Source organism: Microtus pennsylvanicus, chromosome 22 (genome assembly GCF_037038515.1).
Source record: "Microtus pennsylvanicus isolate mMicPen1 chromosome 22, mMicPen1.hap1, whole genome shotgun sequence".
In the NCBI taxonomy this organism is placed as follows: Eukaryota; Metazoa; Chordata; class Mammalia; order Rodentia; family Cricetidae; genus Microtus; species Microtus pennsylvanicus.
This window is the reverse complement of record NC_134600.1, coordinates 31,891,078-31,909,440: the sequence shown is the minus strand read 5'-3', so window position 1 is coordinate 31,909,440 and position 18,363 is coordinate 31,891,078. Positions and strand designations below refer to the sequence as shown.

Genomic DNA, 18,363 nt, shown 5'->3' with positions numbered 1-18,363 from the left:
AGAATTGAACAAAGGATGAATAAGGGTACATCTAGTTCAGAAGAAACAATATTGTGATTTCAAGGTCATTTTATGCTCTACTTGTCAGAATTGGAAATGCTTTTACTGAATCATTTCTAGCATTTATTTACAAAAGTGTGTGTGTGTGTGTGTGTGTGTGTGTGTGTGTGTGTGTGTGTAAAGCTTGCAGGGTTCAATTCTCTGTTTTGGCCTTGTAGGTGCCAGGATTCACTTGTAAAACTTGGCGTATAAGTGATCTTACACACTGAGCCTTCTCGCTGCCCCAATGAATATTTTAATAATGTCGATATGGGGCATTAAATAACTTTCCAAAAGCAGTAACTATGTGTTTTTACTTAGATTTAATTTGTATTCGCTAAACTTCTTGGGTGCTGTGCCCAAGTTGAGCCCTGCAGAGAGACCACTGGAAGTCCAGAATGCAAAAGCAAGGTTTATTCTTTCCAGCCAGGCTGGGAGCTCAGATACTACATAAGGCACAGCACAGTAGGGAGAGCTCCTGTTCCTAATTTGCGGTTGACATGTATAGGCATCAACCGCAAACCAGGTTTACTCAGGGTCAAAGGGGCTGGTTTTGCTAGATACAGGGTGTGGGCTACTTCTGCACACGCTCTTTCCCTGTAAGCAGCTACTTTTGCTTTTGTGCATGCCCCGCCCCCCCATCCTCCCCCGAGCAGTTAGCTCTGCTTCTGTCTGGACCACAAAGCTGGGTGTCAACAGGTGGCTAGATGCTAGGAGTACTTCATGGCTTACAATTTTGCAGAGGTTCATGCTTTCAACTAGCTCTTGATGATTCAAAGTTTCTTGAACCCAGGGCTTTAACTAACTCTTGATCAAGCAATGTTTCTGAAACTTTTCCATGTCCTTACACTATAGCACACAGAGTACCTGTCCTGTCCTATGACCGTGTGTCACACTGTAAGATGCACACGTTCTTAAAGATTTTTTTCTTAAACAAGTCTAAGAAGTGTTAAGCAGAAACAGAGTTTATCAGGAGCAAAGGTCTCTGGGTTATCACACCGCTACGCAATCCTACTTGTGAGACCTTTAGTCTCCCAGGCGACAACTGGAGAACGACCAAACACGGGTAAAGGACCACTTCTGCTACTTATATTGGAAACGACTACTTTCACTGCAGATCATATTTGAAATATTAGAAAAGTCAAGAGCGGCTGGATCTTTTCTTCACTGTTACCTGGAAGGAGGGTGAAAGATCAGGTTTTATCTCATCTCCAGGGCCTTATCTCTGCCGCGCCAGCTGGGTCGCTCTGCTGTGATCGCTACCTCACAGATAGGATTCTTGGTTTACAGCAGGTAATCCTCACAAGTTCTTGGGTTGGTTGAAATGCTCTGTTTCCGGAAAAGTCTCAGCTTTACACAAATGTCAGGTGTGAGGCTAGGCAAAGGGAAGCCCCACAGGTTACAGAGGGTGCATTGTTGTCAGGAAAGATTCTGTACCATTTGTTCTCCTTCATCTTTGTGAAATATGGCTGTATGAGGTGTTGTCAAAGCGGTCTCTGTGTGTCTCGGTTTTCTCTCGGTTCTGTTGACATCTGTGTTCCTCTTGGCCATGGACATTTTGCTGTGAAACAAAACTGTTTGGAGGACAAATCCGCAGTAGACAGCGCGCTAAGGAAGGTGAAAGACCCTCATTAAACTGTCACTGGACCCAGCTTCCTCCTCAAATATTGATAAAACATGACACAACTTTAATAATTTTGTTGCAGCAGAATCCAGTGATTCTGTAAATTGTTTTCTGTCAAAGTTGCATGATAAGTACATAAAACAGGCTCTCACAGATTGAACTGACTACATGACGCACATATTAACAATAATACCTTATTTAAAAGAATTGACAAGGATCCATACATAGGGAATAAAATAAATGGCACTACAATTGGTTATGTAAAAGACTCTTTAAGAAGAACAAAAGGAAAGCCTAATGCTAACTCTATACACAAATCAAATATGCGTGTACTCAAGTTCATTAACCATATTCTACCAAACGTCATTAGTGATTAAATTATAAGTCATATATACTTTTAAAAGTTTATTGAATATTTTCACAAACTTAAAGGCCAGAAAAGTGGAATTTTCTTTAACACGTACAACTACATTTAAAAATATAGTAGTACTAATTTTGTGATAACGCTTTGTTCCTCTGCTTTCTCGTTTTGACAGGTAGCTTCCAGATGCTCTGAAGTTTGATTCTCTCTGAGCCCCACCAGCCTATTTCTTGCAAATAGCCACTGCCGTTTGTTTATGAATAAGGTATGTTCCCGTTGCCTTGATGCTTTGGCAGACAGCGACTATCAGGCCAGCCACATTTGGGTTTCAGGAGGATCCCTGGCAGAATGTTTACAGTTCTGTTTGGGTGCAGAATGTAGATAGGCGAGGGAGAGGGTAAAGGAGCACCCTACGGTAGGGTGGTAGGGAGCTGGAGAAGGAGAGTAAGTACACACGGTTCTGCTTAGATAAGATAATAATATGTTAATCACCCAGGGAGGAAATTACAAAACAGAAGAATTAGAAAGGTTGGTGGGGAAAGCCGTCTCTTTGATATTCTCTGCCTCCAGTGGGATTTTAGGAGCAAGAATGGGGAGAAGGTCATAGACAACCAGCTTGGTGAGCCAAGCAAAAAATATTTGTTTCTCGTTAATGGTCAGAATTATCTGTTCTGGTGGCATGCTTTCTTTGTACTTTGATCTTCTTGTGCTGCTACGTAAGCTCCTGCTTTATGACATTGTCCCAGTGGCAGAATCAGGACACGCAGAAAACACAGTAATCATACCTGGCCGTTGCTGAGAACCGAGTGCTCCACCGCGATTCTTCACCTGCACGAGGAAAATGGGCTGCAATCGGAACTGTGGGCTCATCACCGGAGCTGTCATCGGAGCAGTCCTGGCTGTGTTTGGGGGTGTTCTCATGCCAGTAGGAGACATGCTTATTGAGAAGACCATCAAAAAGGTACAGGCGACCGAGAAAACCTGCTGGGCTTTTGCTTGTTCTATTAGGTCTCTGTGGATGTTGTTCTGGATGCTGGTTTTTGTGTTACCTGGCCATTTTGTGCATTGGGTAGGAAGGTGATGATACCCACTATAGCCCCACATGATGAAGTATGCCTTGTGAAACATCACAACGGAATACAAAATTAACCTCCTGAAACTCTTATGAGTATAGTGTAAATTGGACATGAATGTATTTCTAAGTTTAAGTATAGAAAATTTTGATAAAACTTCAGGTAACAGTTATATGGATTTAGTAGAAATAATTATCTTCATGTTTGGAGAGTACACTGTCACGCTTTTGAATAGAAATAGTATATTTTTTAAGAATATTATTATAATAGAAGTTGCATTTTCATTAACAATGAGAAAATATGTTTATCTATGTGGGTGTACATGTTAAAAAGTTTTTATTATTGAATTAGGACCCCTGGAAAACTCCTCTTTTAAATAGTGAGAATAGTCATTACTAATACATAGAATCAGTGTGTACTCACATGAGGATCTGGTTCTCTCGAAAGTTCAGGGAAAATGTTATTATATAGGGCACATCTTGTCATACACCAATAAGTTGGAGTTTTAGCTCAGATTGGAATGATTTAAGAAGATGGATATATTCATTGTCATCTCTCACCCTAGTTTGTTTTACTTAGGTTCACATTCAAAGGAAGTTTAATGAATTGGAGATTTCCCATGTATAACATGGGGAAGCCCATCTACTGTCATCCTGCAGGATAGTTGGAAATCCAAGTGGTGTAAGCAGTTTGGAAATAGTGGTCACAAATGAAATAAAGCTCTCTCCATCACAGTGAAAGGCGGAGAAAGGACTGTTTCACCTTTCCTGCCCAGAGGTACCCGTGTTCAGTTGAGACACTGTCAACTAACGGTGGCCAAGAGCCATAGCCAGGAGCATTGACCTCAGTTCCTAGACTGGTTTGATCCTAGCAACCTAGATAGATAGTAACTGTACTGCAGCAAGGAGAGTCAGGCAAATTAATGTTAATTTCCCCTGGAATTTCAGTCACTACTAAGACCTTTAGTCTCTCATCCATTCTTTAATTTTTGGCACTGTGGCAATCCTTGAGATAACAGCAAATTTCATGTCCATTCTAGGAGCATTGGCTTAATGGAATTAACGTAAAAATGAACTTCGATTATAGTTATTCACAAATAGATGTTACTACTATGGGGTTTTGCTTTCTTGTCGTTACAAATGCTAAATCTGTAAGGTGAAAGATTCTCTCCCACTGAGTTCCTTTACTGCCATCTCAGTATGCAGAGTGTTGAAAGTAAGAATTCCTACACCACACACACACACACACACATACACAGACACACACACACACAGTTGCTTGATAACTAATCGATGATCATCTCTTCTTGCATTTCTCCAGCTGTTTACATTTAATAAAATGCATGCTATATTTTATAATAAAAGTATTGAAATATACATGCTATGTACAAATTATACGTAATCTTTTTATTGAAACATAGCCCCTTCAATGGCCTCTCCAGTTTTGCTTGGTAGTATTATTGATGTAGAATTACAAAGAAGGGTGTGGGTGGGAGAGGAGATGGAACTGCTGCTGCTCTGGCTCTTTCTCTTTGGTCCCTTGTGGTTTCAACCTGGATCATTGCAGAGCATCACCTGTGTCAACACACGGACCAGAACTTTCTTGTGAACAAAAAGTCACAATCTCCCAGGAAACAGCATTATAGACTAACATGGACAATGGCTGAATAGTTAATCTTTTCTTTATGTAGCACAATTAAATCACATAACTTTTCTTGAGTGATACATGAAAGCTAACACCACTTTATATTAAATCTTTAATAATTTGCTCAGAGATCACAAAGAAAACTTATGAAAAGAGAGTTTTATTTTATTTATAGAATGAATAATTGGGAGTGAGCAAAATAAAACTTTTTCTCAACCACTATATGAAATATCTAAGAAAAGGTGTGTCTTGTGAAAGAAAATGGACAAAGCTTTGAAAATATAGGGCTAAATTATGTATAATATTAAAAATAAATGTTATGTAGGAAGAAAAATAAATTATTCATGCAGATTGAAGAAGACACAATGAAATTTTATTTGATTTTGAAGAAGTATTTAATATGAAAAGCCCGTAGAGGATTGTGTTGCACTTTTCAAAAGGACTGATTAACAGCAAGGGAAAGCTGCAGGATGCAGCTGAGTGCACTTAAGAAGGAACAGGTCAAGGTCTCTGTGGAATGCAAGCTAGGAAGGCTAGAAAATCAAGTAGTGGAAAGCTCTAGGAAACAGTGCCTTCAGACACAATAGGCACAGGCAAATATGACCTCACAGAGACTCAGAAGACTGCAAACGCTCAAAATAGACAAAACCGCAGCCCAGAGAGGAGAGAATGGACCCAAAGTCCCATCCCCTACACAAAAGCTATTTACAATTGATTTCTGCTGGGGAAGAAAATAAAAATCACTCTTCTCCAATGGAGTTCACCAAATATTTAAACTACACACCAGGATAGGTTCCATGCCAACAAGTAGTTGGCTAAGACAAAATGGACTCAGTGTTTCATTGTGCACTTTTTGCTTGGTTTGGTTTGGTTTAGGTTTTGTGCTTGGTTTGTCTTATTGTTTTTATTTTGTTTCTTTGTTTCAATTTTCACTTTTTACAGACAGAGAGAGAGAGAATATGAAGTTGAATCCATAGGGTGGGGGATAGGAGGGAAGGCTCTGAGAGAAGTTGGAATTAGGGGAGAGAAAACAATCAAAATACATTGTATAATATTAAAAGATAGAGAATATCGCAGGATTACTAGAATAATAAGAGAGTTGGGGATAATGCAATATACTCAGATTTGTGACATTTTAAACACTATGAAAAAAAGTAACTAATTGGTGATGTAAAGAACAGTTGGTATATTATTTTCAGAATAATATAAGAAACACAAATGACTAAGAGTATTACTAAGAGCTTCCCATACAAAATTGATTTAACTTTCATAAATAAACATGTGAAGATATATAGATATAGATATAGATATAGATATAGATAGATATACAGATAAAATTTGATCTATTTTTACAATCTTCCAAATCAACATTCCATCTTAAGTAGTAGATAGGAAAAATTAGAGACTAAGTGATACAGTGATATAACCTTGAATACTATGACCCTAGAATGAATGTGTTTGGGAATTGATAACATGAAATCTTCAAAAGAACAAGGATTGTGGGACAGAACCTCTACACAAGTGAGATTAAAATTACTTTTATAGAAATGTCTTTATTTACAGGCTCATTATATTGCCAAAGGACTAAAATGGTAATGCTTTATAAAAATTGGTGAAGTCCTAGATACATTATTATTTTCAATAGGAGGACTAAGTAAGGAGAGGGAGGAATAAATGTGACATTCCATAACATGCCCACCTAATTTGTTGATGGAAATAGATGCCCAAAGAGGTGAAAGGCACAGAAGTTTTATAAGTGGCTTGATGTGAACATCAGTCTATATTCAAAGGTCAGAGTTCTAACAGATTTGATGATTGCTGCGAGGTTACAGATAAAACTAAACAAACACATTGCCTTCTAGGAGTTGAGTGTCCACAGTAGCAGGATTGCTTACTACAGACTTTTGCATAGTCAAAAGCAAGGAGAAACAGAAAAGGAAAAGAAGCTGGGTTTTTATGAAGAAACGGGAATAGGGAGTATATTTTCTTAGAAGTTAAGAGGAAAACAGATATAAAGGGAAGCTGAAAGGAAATGTTTTTTGGCTGATGAACACTGAATAAGCAGTGGCTAGGGACTGTGCAGACAGCTATCCTGGTGATGTATTTGCCAAGCAGGCATGAGAACCTGAGCTCAATGCTCAAACCCTTGTAAAATCCCTGCCATGGTAGCTTGTACTTATGATCTCAACCATGGAAAGACAGAGCCAGATGTCTGGGGAGTTCTGGCTAGCAGTCTAGCCTGAGCTCCAGGTCAAAGAATGATTTCACTTCACAAAAGAGTGGAGGGCGCCTGAAGACTGAAAATTGAGATTGACTTCAGGATACCACATGCCAGAGCTCACTATTGTGAAATGAGAGATACATGTGTAATCTTTCACAAAAGGAGATGGGGTAATATAGTACCCAGGGTCAAAAGGAGATTGCACAAAGCTGGGAATGGAGGGAGAATGGAATCCACCAGGATGATTTATTAAACTGATAAATTTTGGACAATAGTCTATATTTGCATAATATATGGTTGTAGTATTCCTGGAAATTATGAAATAATTCACATCTTTTCATGGTACATAAAAGCCCAGTAAAAATGTCTTTAACTACTTTATATGTAAGGATTATTCTCCTATATAATGGCATGAGATTAAGTAACAGTAGAATAACTAAGTTAAAACAACAGCATACATACCACACATACCTCCATAGAACTATAAACAATGGCTCACAATCAATGATTTAGAAACAGAATTCAGCAAATGTGAGTTTCTTTTCCTTTTCATGGTCAATATATCATAGAGTTCACTTTCCAACTGGGATGAAATCGCTCATTCTAGCTTCTTACATAAATTCTGAAAGGCTAATTTTTGAACCTCTGAAATATTAAATCTTAATGCCTTAATATACATCAATACATTTTATTCCATATTGAATTGATTATATCCTAATACTAAAGCCATTTGTTCTTTTTAGCATAACTGTCACCAATAATCTATTGAATTCTCTTTAACTTTGTAGATATAACACATATATATTAGAAATTTTATTAGTTTATGTTAGTTGTGTGCATAATAATGAGTTGCTTTATGATATTTTCCTACATATGTAGAATGTATTTTGATCATAGTAACCCCTTATGGTCTTATTTGTCCCCTCTCAATGATATCTTTTCTCAAACACTATTCCTACCTGATTTTTTTCATTACTAGTGATAGAATGAGTTCAATTTGTGTTGTTCACATGAGGACAGGTGAGATTCAATGACCCCCCCCCCCATTCCCAATGAAATTCTGTGGGTCCATCCTTGGACACAGAATGTTCAGCCACTAAGACGTCTGATGAGTTCTTGAGTAAAGCATCCATACCATGGCTGGGAGACAGCATGTCACCATGCTCCTCCCCTTCCTCCAGTTCCTACATGCCTTCAGCCCCTTCTTCCTGGATGTTTCTGAGATTTCCAGGGAGCAGTGTGACAGAGATGCCTCTTTCAAGACTGAGCCAGCACTGGGCGCTCACTCACACTTGCCGCTTTCACCAGTCATGAATCTGTGCAATAACCAGCACCCACTGCAAAAACGGGCTTCTCTAAACAAAGCACTGCTTGATGCTCGTCTGTGAGCCTGGAGGTGAATATTAAAAAGACAGTGGAAGGGTGCCGGCTCACTCAGCAAAACAAAAACGGTTGTTAGTGCCTACGACTTGCACAGCCATGAGCATTTGACCAGATTTACTGTAGGAGAACAGAATTCCCTCCTGGGGAGTGGAGCTTCAGATCTGCGCAGAATGAGGCTGGTCACTCCCACCACGGCCATCATATTGCTGAACAAGCTGTCCTGCTTAGAACAGGACAGGGTCGATGGGAAGTGTGGTGACAAAGACAAACATCTGACTTTGAAGGAGGACATAAAAATCATCACTGATTAAGGAACAGAAAAAGAAACGTCATGTAGTATTATAACTGTCGCATGACGGCATTAGGCAGTGAATAGCTGATCGCAGACTTGGAGCGGCATGGGAAGGAATGATGGGGAGTTTTGCTCTAACAAGTGGAGTCTGTCTCCACGGGACTAGCAGTGAGCACTTGCCGGGTGGCTTCTGTGTGTTCATGCCGTTCAGCCCACACTTCTTAGCTGTTATAATTTGTGAGGTGAAGACAAACCATGTTCAAATGTCATCCATATGTTTTGCTTCTAAATGTGCTTAGTTCATACGGCTCAACATATCTAATCTTTACCTTAGGAGGAAACTAAGATATAAATAACTGAAATAACCCGTCTGGATCCACACAGATTTCTAGTATCTAGTTTCTAGTATGGTGTCTAGTTTCACTGTGTACTGAGTGTTCTACCTATGATTCTCAGTTTTCACGGGCTCTTGGGGCATTAAGGCATTTTCTTTAAATTCTTGTTCTTCCTCTACTCCAATACAGAAAAATGTAAAGTTATCTAATTATTACTTTGACAGTCATGTGAGTGTGACACATACTTTCCTGGTGTTGCCATTCCATTACAAGAATACTCACCCACATAACTATCAAAGGTAGTGTGTACATCTCTGTCTTTGAATGACAGCCCTCTTTCTACCCCGCCTCCCAGCCACAGTCCAGTGGCTTCTCTGTTCACAGAACAAAACAACATGTACACTCAGAAACCATTTCAAGTTCAGAAGAGTAGAGTGACTTATTTTCACCAAAGACTGAAAAGAATCTGTACTTTTAGTTATACAAGATCACTAACAGCTGTTCTGTTGGGCCTTATAAATTTATGACCTGCTGATGCTTGTGTGTGTGAGGGTGTTCTTTTTTCATAGTCTTCTGACATACTTCTGACATAGTTGAATCAATACGGATTTTAGCTTTGGCATTCACAAACACGTTTATCTGAAGAAAAGCAAGTATTCTTTGTTTTGTAAGTCTGCCCTAATACTGGGCTAGTGTGGAAGTCTACATTTTGGCAGCATATCTTGTTTTCAAGGATACTTTAACAGAAAAACACTGGAAATCTGACCATCGTGAGCAGCGCACCTGCCTACACCACTACCAAGCAGCCCTCGTTCAAGTGTGCTGGGGGCACACCACTCCAGTTTCAAACGCATCCTAGCCTGCTGCCTCCTTCTGCTCTCTGAACTCCCATTATCCTCTGCATGAAGCAATATGATTCCCAAAGACATGAAACTTGTTTTCACATCCACCATCTTTGAGCAGAACATGACCAGGGTGTGTGTGTGTGTGTGACAGGGAAATTTAGTAACAGTATGAAGCAAGAGAGGACTGGTGGAAGGGTCAGGATGCGGATTTCCTCAGCCACTGTGATACTGCTTGCCTGGGCTGCACGTGTGACAGCCACCTGCTTTCTCAGAGGTTCCATCTCAAATGCACGCTACTGCTTCTTACCCTTTCCTGACCCCATTATTCAGTGAACTGATATTTCCAGGTGAGGAAAGAAAAGTGGGTTATGTTGTTCCTGTGTTCATCCATTCCAGTAGGCTAAATTTTGTGAAATATGTTCCTTCCTTTTCTCCTTACACACTCTTGGACCTAGGCATTCTTTTCAAATCACTTAACTGGAATTTCTACCAGCTACAAACTCTCTTTGTTTGCACTAGTTACTATGACTTTGCGGACTTCCTGTTCAGAGAGTGACTGCCCTGGACAGCAGCTGGGCTAGCATCTATGGTAACTCTTACTGAGCAGACAATGACATGGGCCCTCAAGGGCTTTGTGGCTTTCCACTTGGTCTCAAATCTAAACAGGAGGCAGCTCGTAACAGTCTCAGTTCCTTTGCTGTATATTTTCTTCTTGTGTATTTCCACCACATCTCATATACCTAATTTCTAATGTGTATCATGACACACACAAACCGACAGACAGACAGGCATGCATGCATGCATGCAGACAAACACACACACATACACTATTTCTCCTTCATCTTGTTTTTTTCTTTGAAAATTAGTAGTACAATGATAAATTAAGTAGTTATATCTTTTGGAAACAGAATCAGGCATTCCTGCAAATATATACTGGTTTACAGCGGTCATGTTGAATGACCAAATTTTCCAAAGAGGAAAATTTATACTTATGTAATTCATCGTGAGCATTTATGGTCTCCATTTAACAAAGATTAGTGCCAATCCCTTGAATTGCCCAACTTGGGAAGAAGGATGGGTTTTGGTGCTGTTGCTGTGTAAAACTCCCAATATTACTTAAGTTTTCTCTCAGCATTTGCCCTTTGTGTCTCACCAACACTGCTCCTCAAGGTTAGAAGACGATACCTGGCAAAGCGTCTTCGGTGTGATCATTTTTAGAATTAGCTTAATTTCCTGTTTTGTTGACTAAGGAAATGTTGCCACAGGTTCACTTGAAAGTTTCCTTTAGAAAGCGACAAGGAAGGCTTTGCCATTCTCACACAGATTCTCTGTATAAACTTTAACCAAGAGAGGGTGCTTTGTGGGGAAAACATTCCTGCTTTAAGTGTGTGACCAAGTTACACAAGTTCTCACAAGTTGTTTCTTTTATTCTAAGGATAACAAGGTCTTAAAAGTGTCTGTGTTCATTGTAAAGAAACAACCCAAACTTGTTTTATTTTCCACAGGAAGTTGTCCTTGAAGAAGGAACAATTGCTTACAAAAACTGGGTTAAAACAGGCACCACGGTGTACAGGCAGTTTTGGATCTTTGATGTGCAAAATCCAGATGAAGTGGCAACGAACAGTGACAAAATCAAAGTGAAACAGAGAGGTCCTTACACATACAGGTGAGCAAGTTCTTGAGACTGAGTAGCGTTCTCACCTCATTTCTGAGAATTTTCCTCCCAAGGAGCTCCATTGTATTGAAATGCATTTGCTTTCTTGCCATTAGCTTACTTTTTACCTTACCTGTAATGGATCTTTTATCTATAGGTTTAACAACTCCTCGTGTTGCTATACATATATGGCATTCAGATGTTACCCGATTTTAATTGTGCAGAAAAGAAGTATAGAATTGATTATCAACTTTAAGCTATGAAATAACTGTCCTCAACAACTCACAGATGTTTTGTTTGACATTTTTGCCATGTTCCTAACTTCATAGTAAGCATGTTGAAAGTTTTAAGTATACAAGATGAACATCGTAAGATGAAATAAAAATCTTACAGCTGTGATTGCCAAGGCGTGGCTCTCAGCTGGGGACAATGGCAATAACACCAACCTCTATGCCAAGGGAGTCAAAGACTCTGCCTGTAGGTTTTAAACTCGTCTGTGTGTTTTAGATACAGACTCTACTTTGAGAACTGCAAGCTAAAATGATTTTGCATAATGGTAGTTCCTGTAAATGCTGAGGTCATCTAGGTGTTGAGATTTACATAGCAATTTAAACCTATTTTCTCACTATCTTAAGTGTTCTAATGGTTGGTTTAATAAGATTATAAATAGAATCTTAAATGAATGAGTCTAGGAGAGATAATCAGTCAGAAACTATCACTGTATGAAGAAGAAAACAAAACAGTCAAAAGGGAAGATATTTGTCCACATTCACAGATATAGGGACTGATAATTATTATTCTGCATACATGTTCTTCTATTAAAATCATAGATCCTCTTCTTTTTAACTCTCAAAGCTGTCAAAGACACTGAAAAAACTACCCTAGCTGTGAATTAGGAATAACTTTATTTTCCCATGAGAACACTGTTGAGTATTTTGTATCATTCTTCATGTGTTTATGTGATTTCTTCTCAAGGAGAAGCTCAACTACTTATGTGTTCTAGGACACCGCTAGTTAGTTCCCGGCTGATCAGCCCCGAAATAATCACACAGAAACCATATTATTTACAATATTGATTGGTCAATAGCTTAAGCATATTTCTGACTAACTCTTATATCCTAACCTAGCCCATCTCCATTAATCTGTGTATCACCATGTGGCTGTGGCTTGCTGGGTAAAGTTCTGTCCTGACTGTCTCTCTCCAGAGCTACATGGCTACTCACTGACTGTGCCTTCTTTCTCCCAGCATTTAGTTTAGTTTTCCCTGCCTAGCTAAGTTCTGCCTTGCTATGGGCCAAAACAGTTTCTTAATTTGTTAACCAATAAAAGCAACACAAATACAGAAGGACTTTCCATGCCTCTTATGTAACATTATTAAATTGTACCCACATTATTGTATTCCTAATTATCTTTATAATCCACAGTTGTAGTTCCTAAGCATTTTGCACATTATGTCATTGTCCACTTTTTTTTTATCCCTTTTAAAGCACGTTTCTGGATTAACAGCTGACACTCTAAATTATGAAGATAAAGCAGTAGTTGTTGTGAAGGTCATGCCTACTATACCAACATGGGCTAACATGCTTTAATAGTTTTCTCTTTAGTGAAAATATCACCAATTGGTATAGGATGTGTTGCTTTCATAGGTTGAATAAAGAGACTACCTTGGCCTTTTGATAGGGCAGAAACTTAGGTAGGTGGGAAAGACAAAACTAGATGCTGGGAAGAAGAGCAGAGTCAAGCAGACGCCATGCTTCTCCTGCCCAAAATAGACATTGGTTAGACTCACGCCAGTAAGTCACGACCTCGTGGTGAAGACAGATTTAATAGAAATGGGTTAATCAAAATGTGAGAGTTAGCCGATAAGAGGCTAGAGCCAATGGGCCAGGCAGTAATTAAATTAATACAATTTCTGTGTCGTTATTTTGGGGCTAACCTAACCAGTCGGTGGGATGCAGCCCGTCCTCCTTACTACAAACAATTCACAATTTGACCAAAGAAGACTGTTTTTATAACTGCAAAGAAAATATTTTTATATTATAGTACTTATTAGGAAACTATGAATATCTAATTTCTAAAAAATGTGATGATATCTATGTTTGTATGTATGGTATCTAAGTTTGTATCTATGAAATCTATAATTCACGATAAGACACTAGAAATAAAGTCTAAAATATATGCCTAAAATGACCAAGTATGAGAAGAGAATAGATAATAGAACTGAAGAAATTTTCATATCTTTTTTTGTTGTTGTTGTTTAGGGATAATGATTCTCTGTTTGGGGTTTTTGTTTAAATTTTTATTTGTTTAGCAATAATGATTTTCACCTTTAAGGATTTTGTGGGTCTACGAAGAAGTGTAATCATAGCAATTAAGTCTAGTTCTATTTTCCTAGAAAGCGTGTATGCGTCTATCCTATAGGATTCCTTCCTATAACTTTTAGTCTAGCTCCACATAAAACTTAAAGGGGATAAATTAGGTACATCTTTTTTGTTTGTCAAGGCAACAGTGAAGGCTGGCAAGGAGTAGGATTTATAGATACGATTTACAGACAGCAAGCTCTGCTTTTTACGTCAATTTCAAATTGGCCTTGATGAAGAGTGAGTCACCTTGTCTCATGACATCAACAAAACAGAATTTCTTCAGCTTAGCTTGCTTAGGATCTTTGAAATAAGTGGAGGATAATCAACTGCTTAAAAAAAAATGTTACTCTTTAGAAAGTTTTCTATATGTCAGGTGAAATCATGCCTGGCTCTGAATTCATTTTAAATTGAGGCTGGAGGAAAATACGCCTCTTAAAACAGAACCACTGGTTGATTTGGCAAAGGACTGCTAGAACAATGTGTTGAAGCATTGATTGACAATATAAGACATGGTCAAAGCACAAAATTACCTGGTTTAATATCATAGTTATTCCCCAACCTGCCATGACTCTGATTACTATAGTCCCTTTGGTTATTTTAAATTTATCTTTGCTTTGACAAGAATACTAATGAAGGCATCAAGTAAACTTATTTCCCTTAATCTTATTAACTAATACATTCCAAGGTTTCCTTTTATTAATTGAAGAAGAGAGTGATTATGTTCTTTTAAAAGAACTTTTCTAAGAGGAAACTATATTTTACTGATTTTTCTCTTACTGAGTGCCATCTACTGGTTTGAAGTTGCAAGTATTACTAAAGGGAAAAATTATTCAGGTTTTGTTTCACTTAGTCATAACTGCATCAAAGTTTCTGCAATTCCTGTAGGCTTGCTTGAATTATTATTAACATGTACCTTAATTTTAAAATATTTATTTTAGATTTTAGTGCCTTGAGATGTTTCAGATTTTCTTAGGTTGCTTAAGTATCTCACTCAACAGAGAATAAACATAAAGGTATCACTATTAAAATAGGTTCCTATTTTTATTTAAACCACATTTAGAAGTAATATGGCCATTACCTTGCTCATTCGTGCAGAAGTTAGAGTCAGCTGTGATGGTTTATCTTTGTAACTACAGCACTGGAAAGATCGGCATATAGCAAATTTATGTCCTTCCCGTCCTACATAGTTCAAGGCCAGCCTGAGCTGAAACATGACAAGAAGTTAAAATAAAATACTGAAAATACCCAAAGTCACAGTGTGCATGGAGACCCATAATTTGTATTGCACAGGAATTCACATTTCATATCAAACCTGTAGGCCCATGCTTGCTTCAGTCTATACAGTAGTTATAACTCTCCTCATATACGTGACATCCAGGTATAGAAAAGTGTTCTGGGGATGTCTGCCTTATTTCACTTTAATGGATAGCTTGTACCAACAAAGTGATTTTTTACAAAACAATATCTTTTAACACATCATGAAAAGTATTGCAACTGTTGAGTCAAGAGACTAGAAATAAGAACTCAAGAGATAAAATGAAGGAATTGAATTAGTTCTGGACCCCTTTAAATAGACTCTGTTGCTCCTTGTTGCTTTCACAAATGAACTTACAGCATGAATGTTGGATAGACTACACACTTTGAGAGGTCTTTCTAATATGAAAAATACACTCCTTACCCTCAGAATAAAGACCGCTATTTAATTATATAACCCTTTTACTTTTAAAATCTCGTTTTTGCTTTTATTACTACCAGCTGTTTTTCTCTCACGCCATAATTAAACAAAGCTCAAACACTTGAATTTCTCAAACCACATCATCATCATCTTCAGTATTTTGAACTTGCTACTTTTAGTTCTTTTTATGTACATTTCTATTAATTTGGACCATTACATGGAATTATTACCAAAATGCCTTCAACCCATTCCACTTTGATTTCCCACGACCATCATCTATTTTAACTCAGTCCTATTCCACTTTCCTATTCCCAGGTTTAAGACCCTTTCTGATTAGACTTCCAGAGATGCAGTGTTAAATAGCTATTTACCATTGTAATTCTGTGGGTTGGTGTAAATTGTTCTGGGTTAAAATAGTTGTTGACTGAATAGAGACATTTGATATCTAGTGGTCACACAGTACATTGATTTCCCCCCATTTTGTTGGTTTCTCTTTATTTCAGAGTTCGTTACCTAGCCAAGGAGAATGTAACTCAGGACAGCGAGAACCACACTGTCTCTTTTGTACAGCCCAACGGAGCAATCTTTGAGCCTTCGCTGTCTGTCGGAACAGAGAATGACACCTTCACAGTTCTAAATCTGGCTGTAGCAGTGAGTGTATACTAGCTACCGTATGGAAGAGTACAGACCCTGTCACACACAATTCATCTCATAATGACCTTCATCACTTGGCTTTAGCTATCTTATCACTTATAAAAAGAATGAGTTTATTTTATTTTGTCAACTAGAAAAAAATGACACAATCACAATAATCGACTTAAGTATCATTTAAAAACAGCTCTTAATTTGAATGTCTTCCTGTGGCTAGAAATTATTCAGAAAAAAATGTAATCATGAGAGAATTAGAAAAATGACACAAATTATAACTTTTGTCTAGACAGAATTTGACAGATTTTGAAGGCTTAGTTGTATTTTAGTTAAATTTAGTTGTTATCCTTAGTCCACTTATTTAAGAAATGGCATGTACCGATTTCTCAAGCAGTGATCTATGTTTTGTAGGCCGCGCCACATATATACACAAACTCGTTTGTTCAAACTGTGCTCAATTCACTTATCAAAAAGTCCAAGTCTTCCATGTTCCAAAATAGAACCTTGAAAGAACTGCTGTGGGGTTACAAGGATCCATTTCTGAGTTTGGTTCCGTATCCTATTTCTACCACAGTTGGTGTGTTTTATCCTGTAAGTATCAAATATATATGAGTACATTGTTATCTTTTAATTATGGAAATAAAATGACATTGAGGAAAAGTTTATAGTTTTGCATATGAGCCTTATTAGTTAATCTGAGAATATATAATTAATTCATTTTTAAAGTCTCAACCTTATACGCTGTAAGTTTTGTTAGTAAAAAATTATTTAATGAGTTTTACTAAACTCATCTTAGTTTAAAAATTAATCAAATTTTGATTCTTAAAGACAACTGAGAATTTATTTGTAAATCTTTGCTTGTTGTGTTTAATTTTAATTATCGGTTCTGAAGAATCAAGGATAATATTATGTGTTTGTTTTAAAATTCAAACATATTAATCATCTCCTTCCTCAATCTTTAGACCTTTAAATTCTTAAAGGATTAAAAAGCTACTGCGAATTTCTACTTGAGCTATTCAGCAAGCTTCACTTACTGAGGCTTGTGCCTCAGTTTCACAGAACAGTGATTAGTGGTGAAGATGGTGTGCCTTTCTGCTGTATGTGGTTGTACGTAGCTACAGCTCTAAGTTCTGAGTTACAAGTGTGACGCCAACCAAATGCCTGCTTTGACTGCTGTATCATTGGACACTGTATAGAAATATTACTTGGGTTTTCCATTTCCTTATTGTTAGTGTTTCAGATTATACAGATATACACTAGTAAAATATTAATTGGGAAACCTGAAGGAATTATTTTCAATTATGATTTGAACCAAATTATCACAGCTCCTTCTTTGGCTAACAGAATCTTTAATTTTGCTTGAATAATCTTCTTCCTATTAACAATTTGAAAATTTAGAATACTTTTAGAAATCTTTTGTTATTCTCGTAAGTTTAGCTCAACGTGTCCTTACCAGAACCTGCTGGGGACATTGAAGAACACTGGCTCTGGTTGCTCATAGCAGTGCTGGAGCCTGGTTCCCTTCAGTGTCTGTTGGTTATTTTCTTATATTTTATCTCAGCACCTAGCAGTCATTGCTAGGCAACTTTTATATTCTACCATTAAAATATTTAACAATATAAAATGATGGTGAATGACCCCTAAATAAGAAATGTGAGAGGGAGTTAGCTGCACATGCTGTGACACATTAAATAAGACTTGATCTATGAGTGATTTTTTTTGTTTATATTTTTCAGTACAATGATACTGTAGATGGAGTTTACAAAGTATTCAATGGAAAGGATAACATAAGCAAAGTTGCCATAATTGATTCTTACAAAGGAAAAAGGTAGTAACGCTGTGTTTTTATGATATGTGTTTGTGTGTGTATGTGTCTCTGTGTGTGTGTGTCAGAGAGAGGGGGGAGGGAGGGCAGGAGGGAGGGAGAGAGAGAGAGACTAGGCTGTTCTACGGAACTGTTAGCATTATTTTCCTACTACCGCTATGTCAGCAGCATCAGTCTATGAAACAGACGTGGCTATGGAGCATCCTGGGCAATTGTGATATAGGCATTCAACCATTCTTCACGCCACTTTCTTGTTCTTACAGTCTGGCTGACATTCAGCAGCACCAACACATGAAAAGTTTGCCTTTATTCATTCCTTCTCTTAGACAAAGAAATACAGTGTTAATTTTTATCTCTTTAGCACGTCTAGCATCACAGTGA

At 37.7% G+C, this 18,363-nt stretch overlaps 1 protein-coding gene across 11 annotated transcripts in view; it reads left to right on the top strand.

Annotated features, from left to right (window-relative positions):
- The window catches only part of Cd36 (CD36 molecule (CD36 blood group)), a 78,492-nt gene that overhangs the window by 47,187 nt on the left and 12,942 nt on the right, over positions 1-18,363 (top strand). For 6 of the 11 annotated variants that reach the window (XM_075956515.1, XM_075956514.1, XM_075956513.1 and 3 more), the window contains 6 exons: positions 2,200-2,289; positions 2,771-2,985; positions 11,323-11,483; positions 16,013-16,160; positions 16,569-16,748; positions 17,894-17,985. In XM_075956515.1, the coding sequence (XP_075812630.1) occupies positions 2,866-2,985; positions 11,323-11,483; positions 16,013-16,160; positions 16,569-16,748; positions 17,894-17,985 (701 nt within the window). In that variant the 5' untranslated portion in view covers positions 2,200-2,289; positions 2,771-2,865. Of the gene's footprint in view, positions 1-1,313; positions 1,333-2,199; positions 2,290-2,745; positions 2,986-11,322; positions 11,484-16,012; positions 16,161-16,568; positions 16,749-17,893; positions 17,986-18,363 lie in introns of those variants that run through there. The other 5 variants (XM_075956522.1, XM_075956518.1, XM_075956524.1 and 2 more) reach the window with 2 other exon arrangements.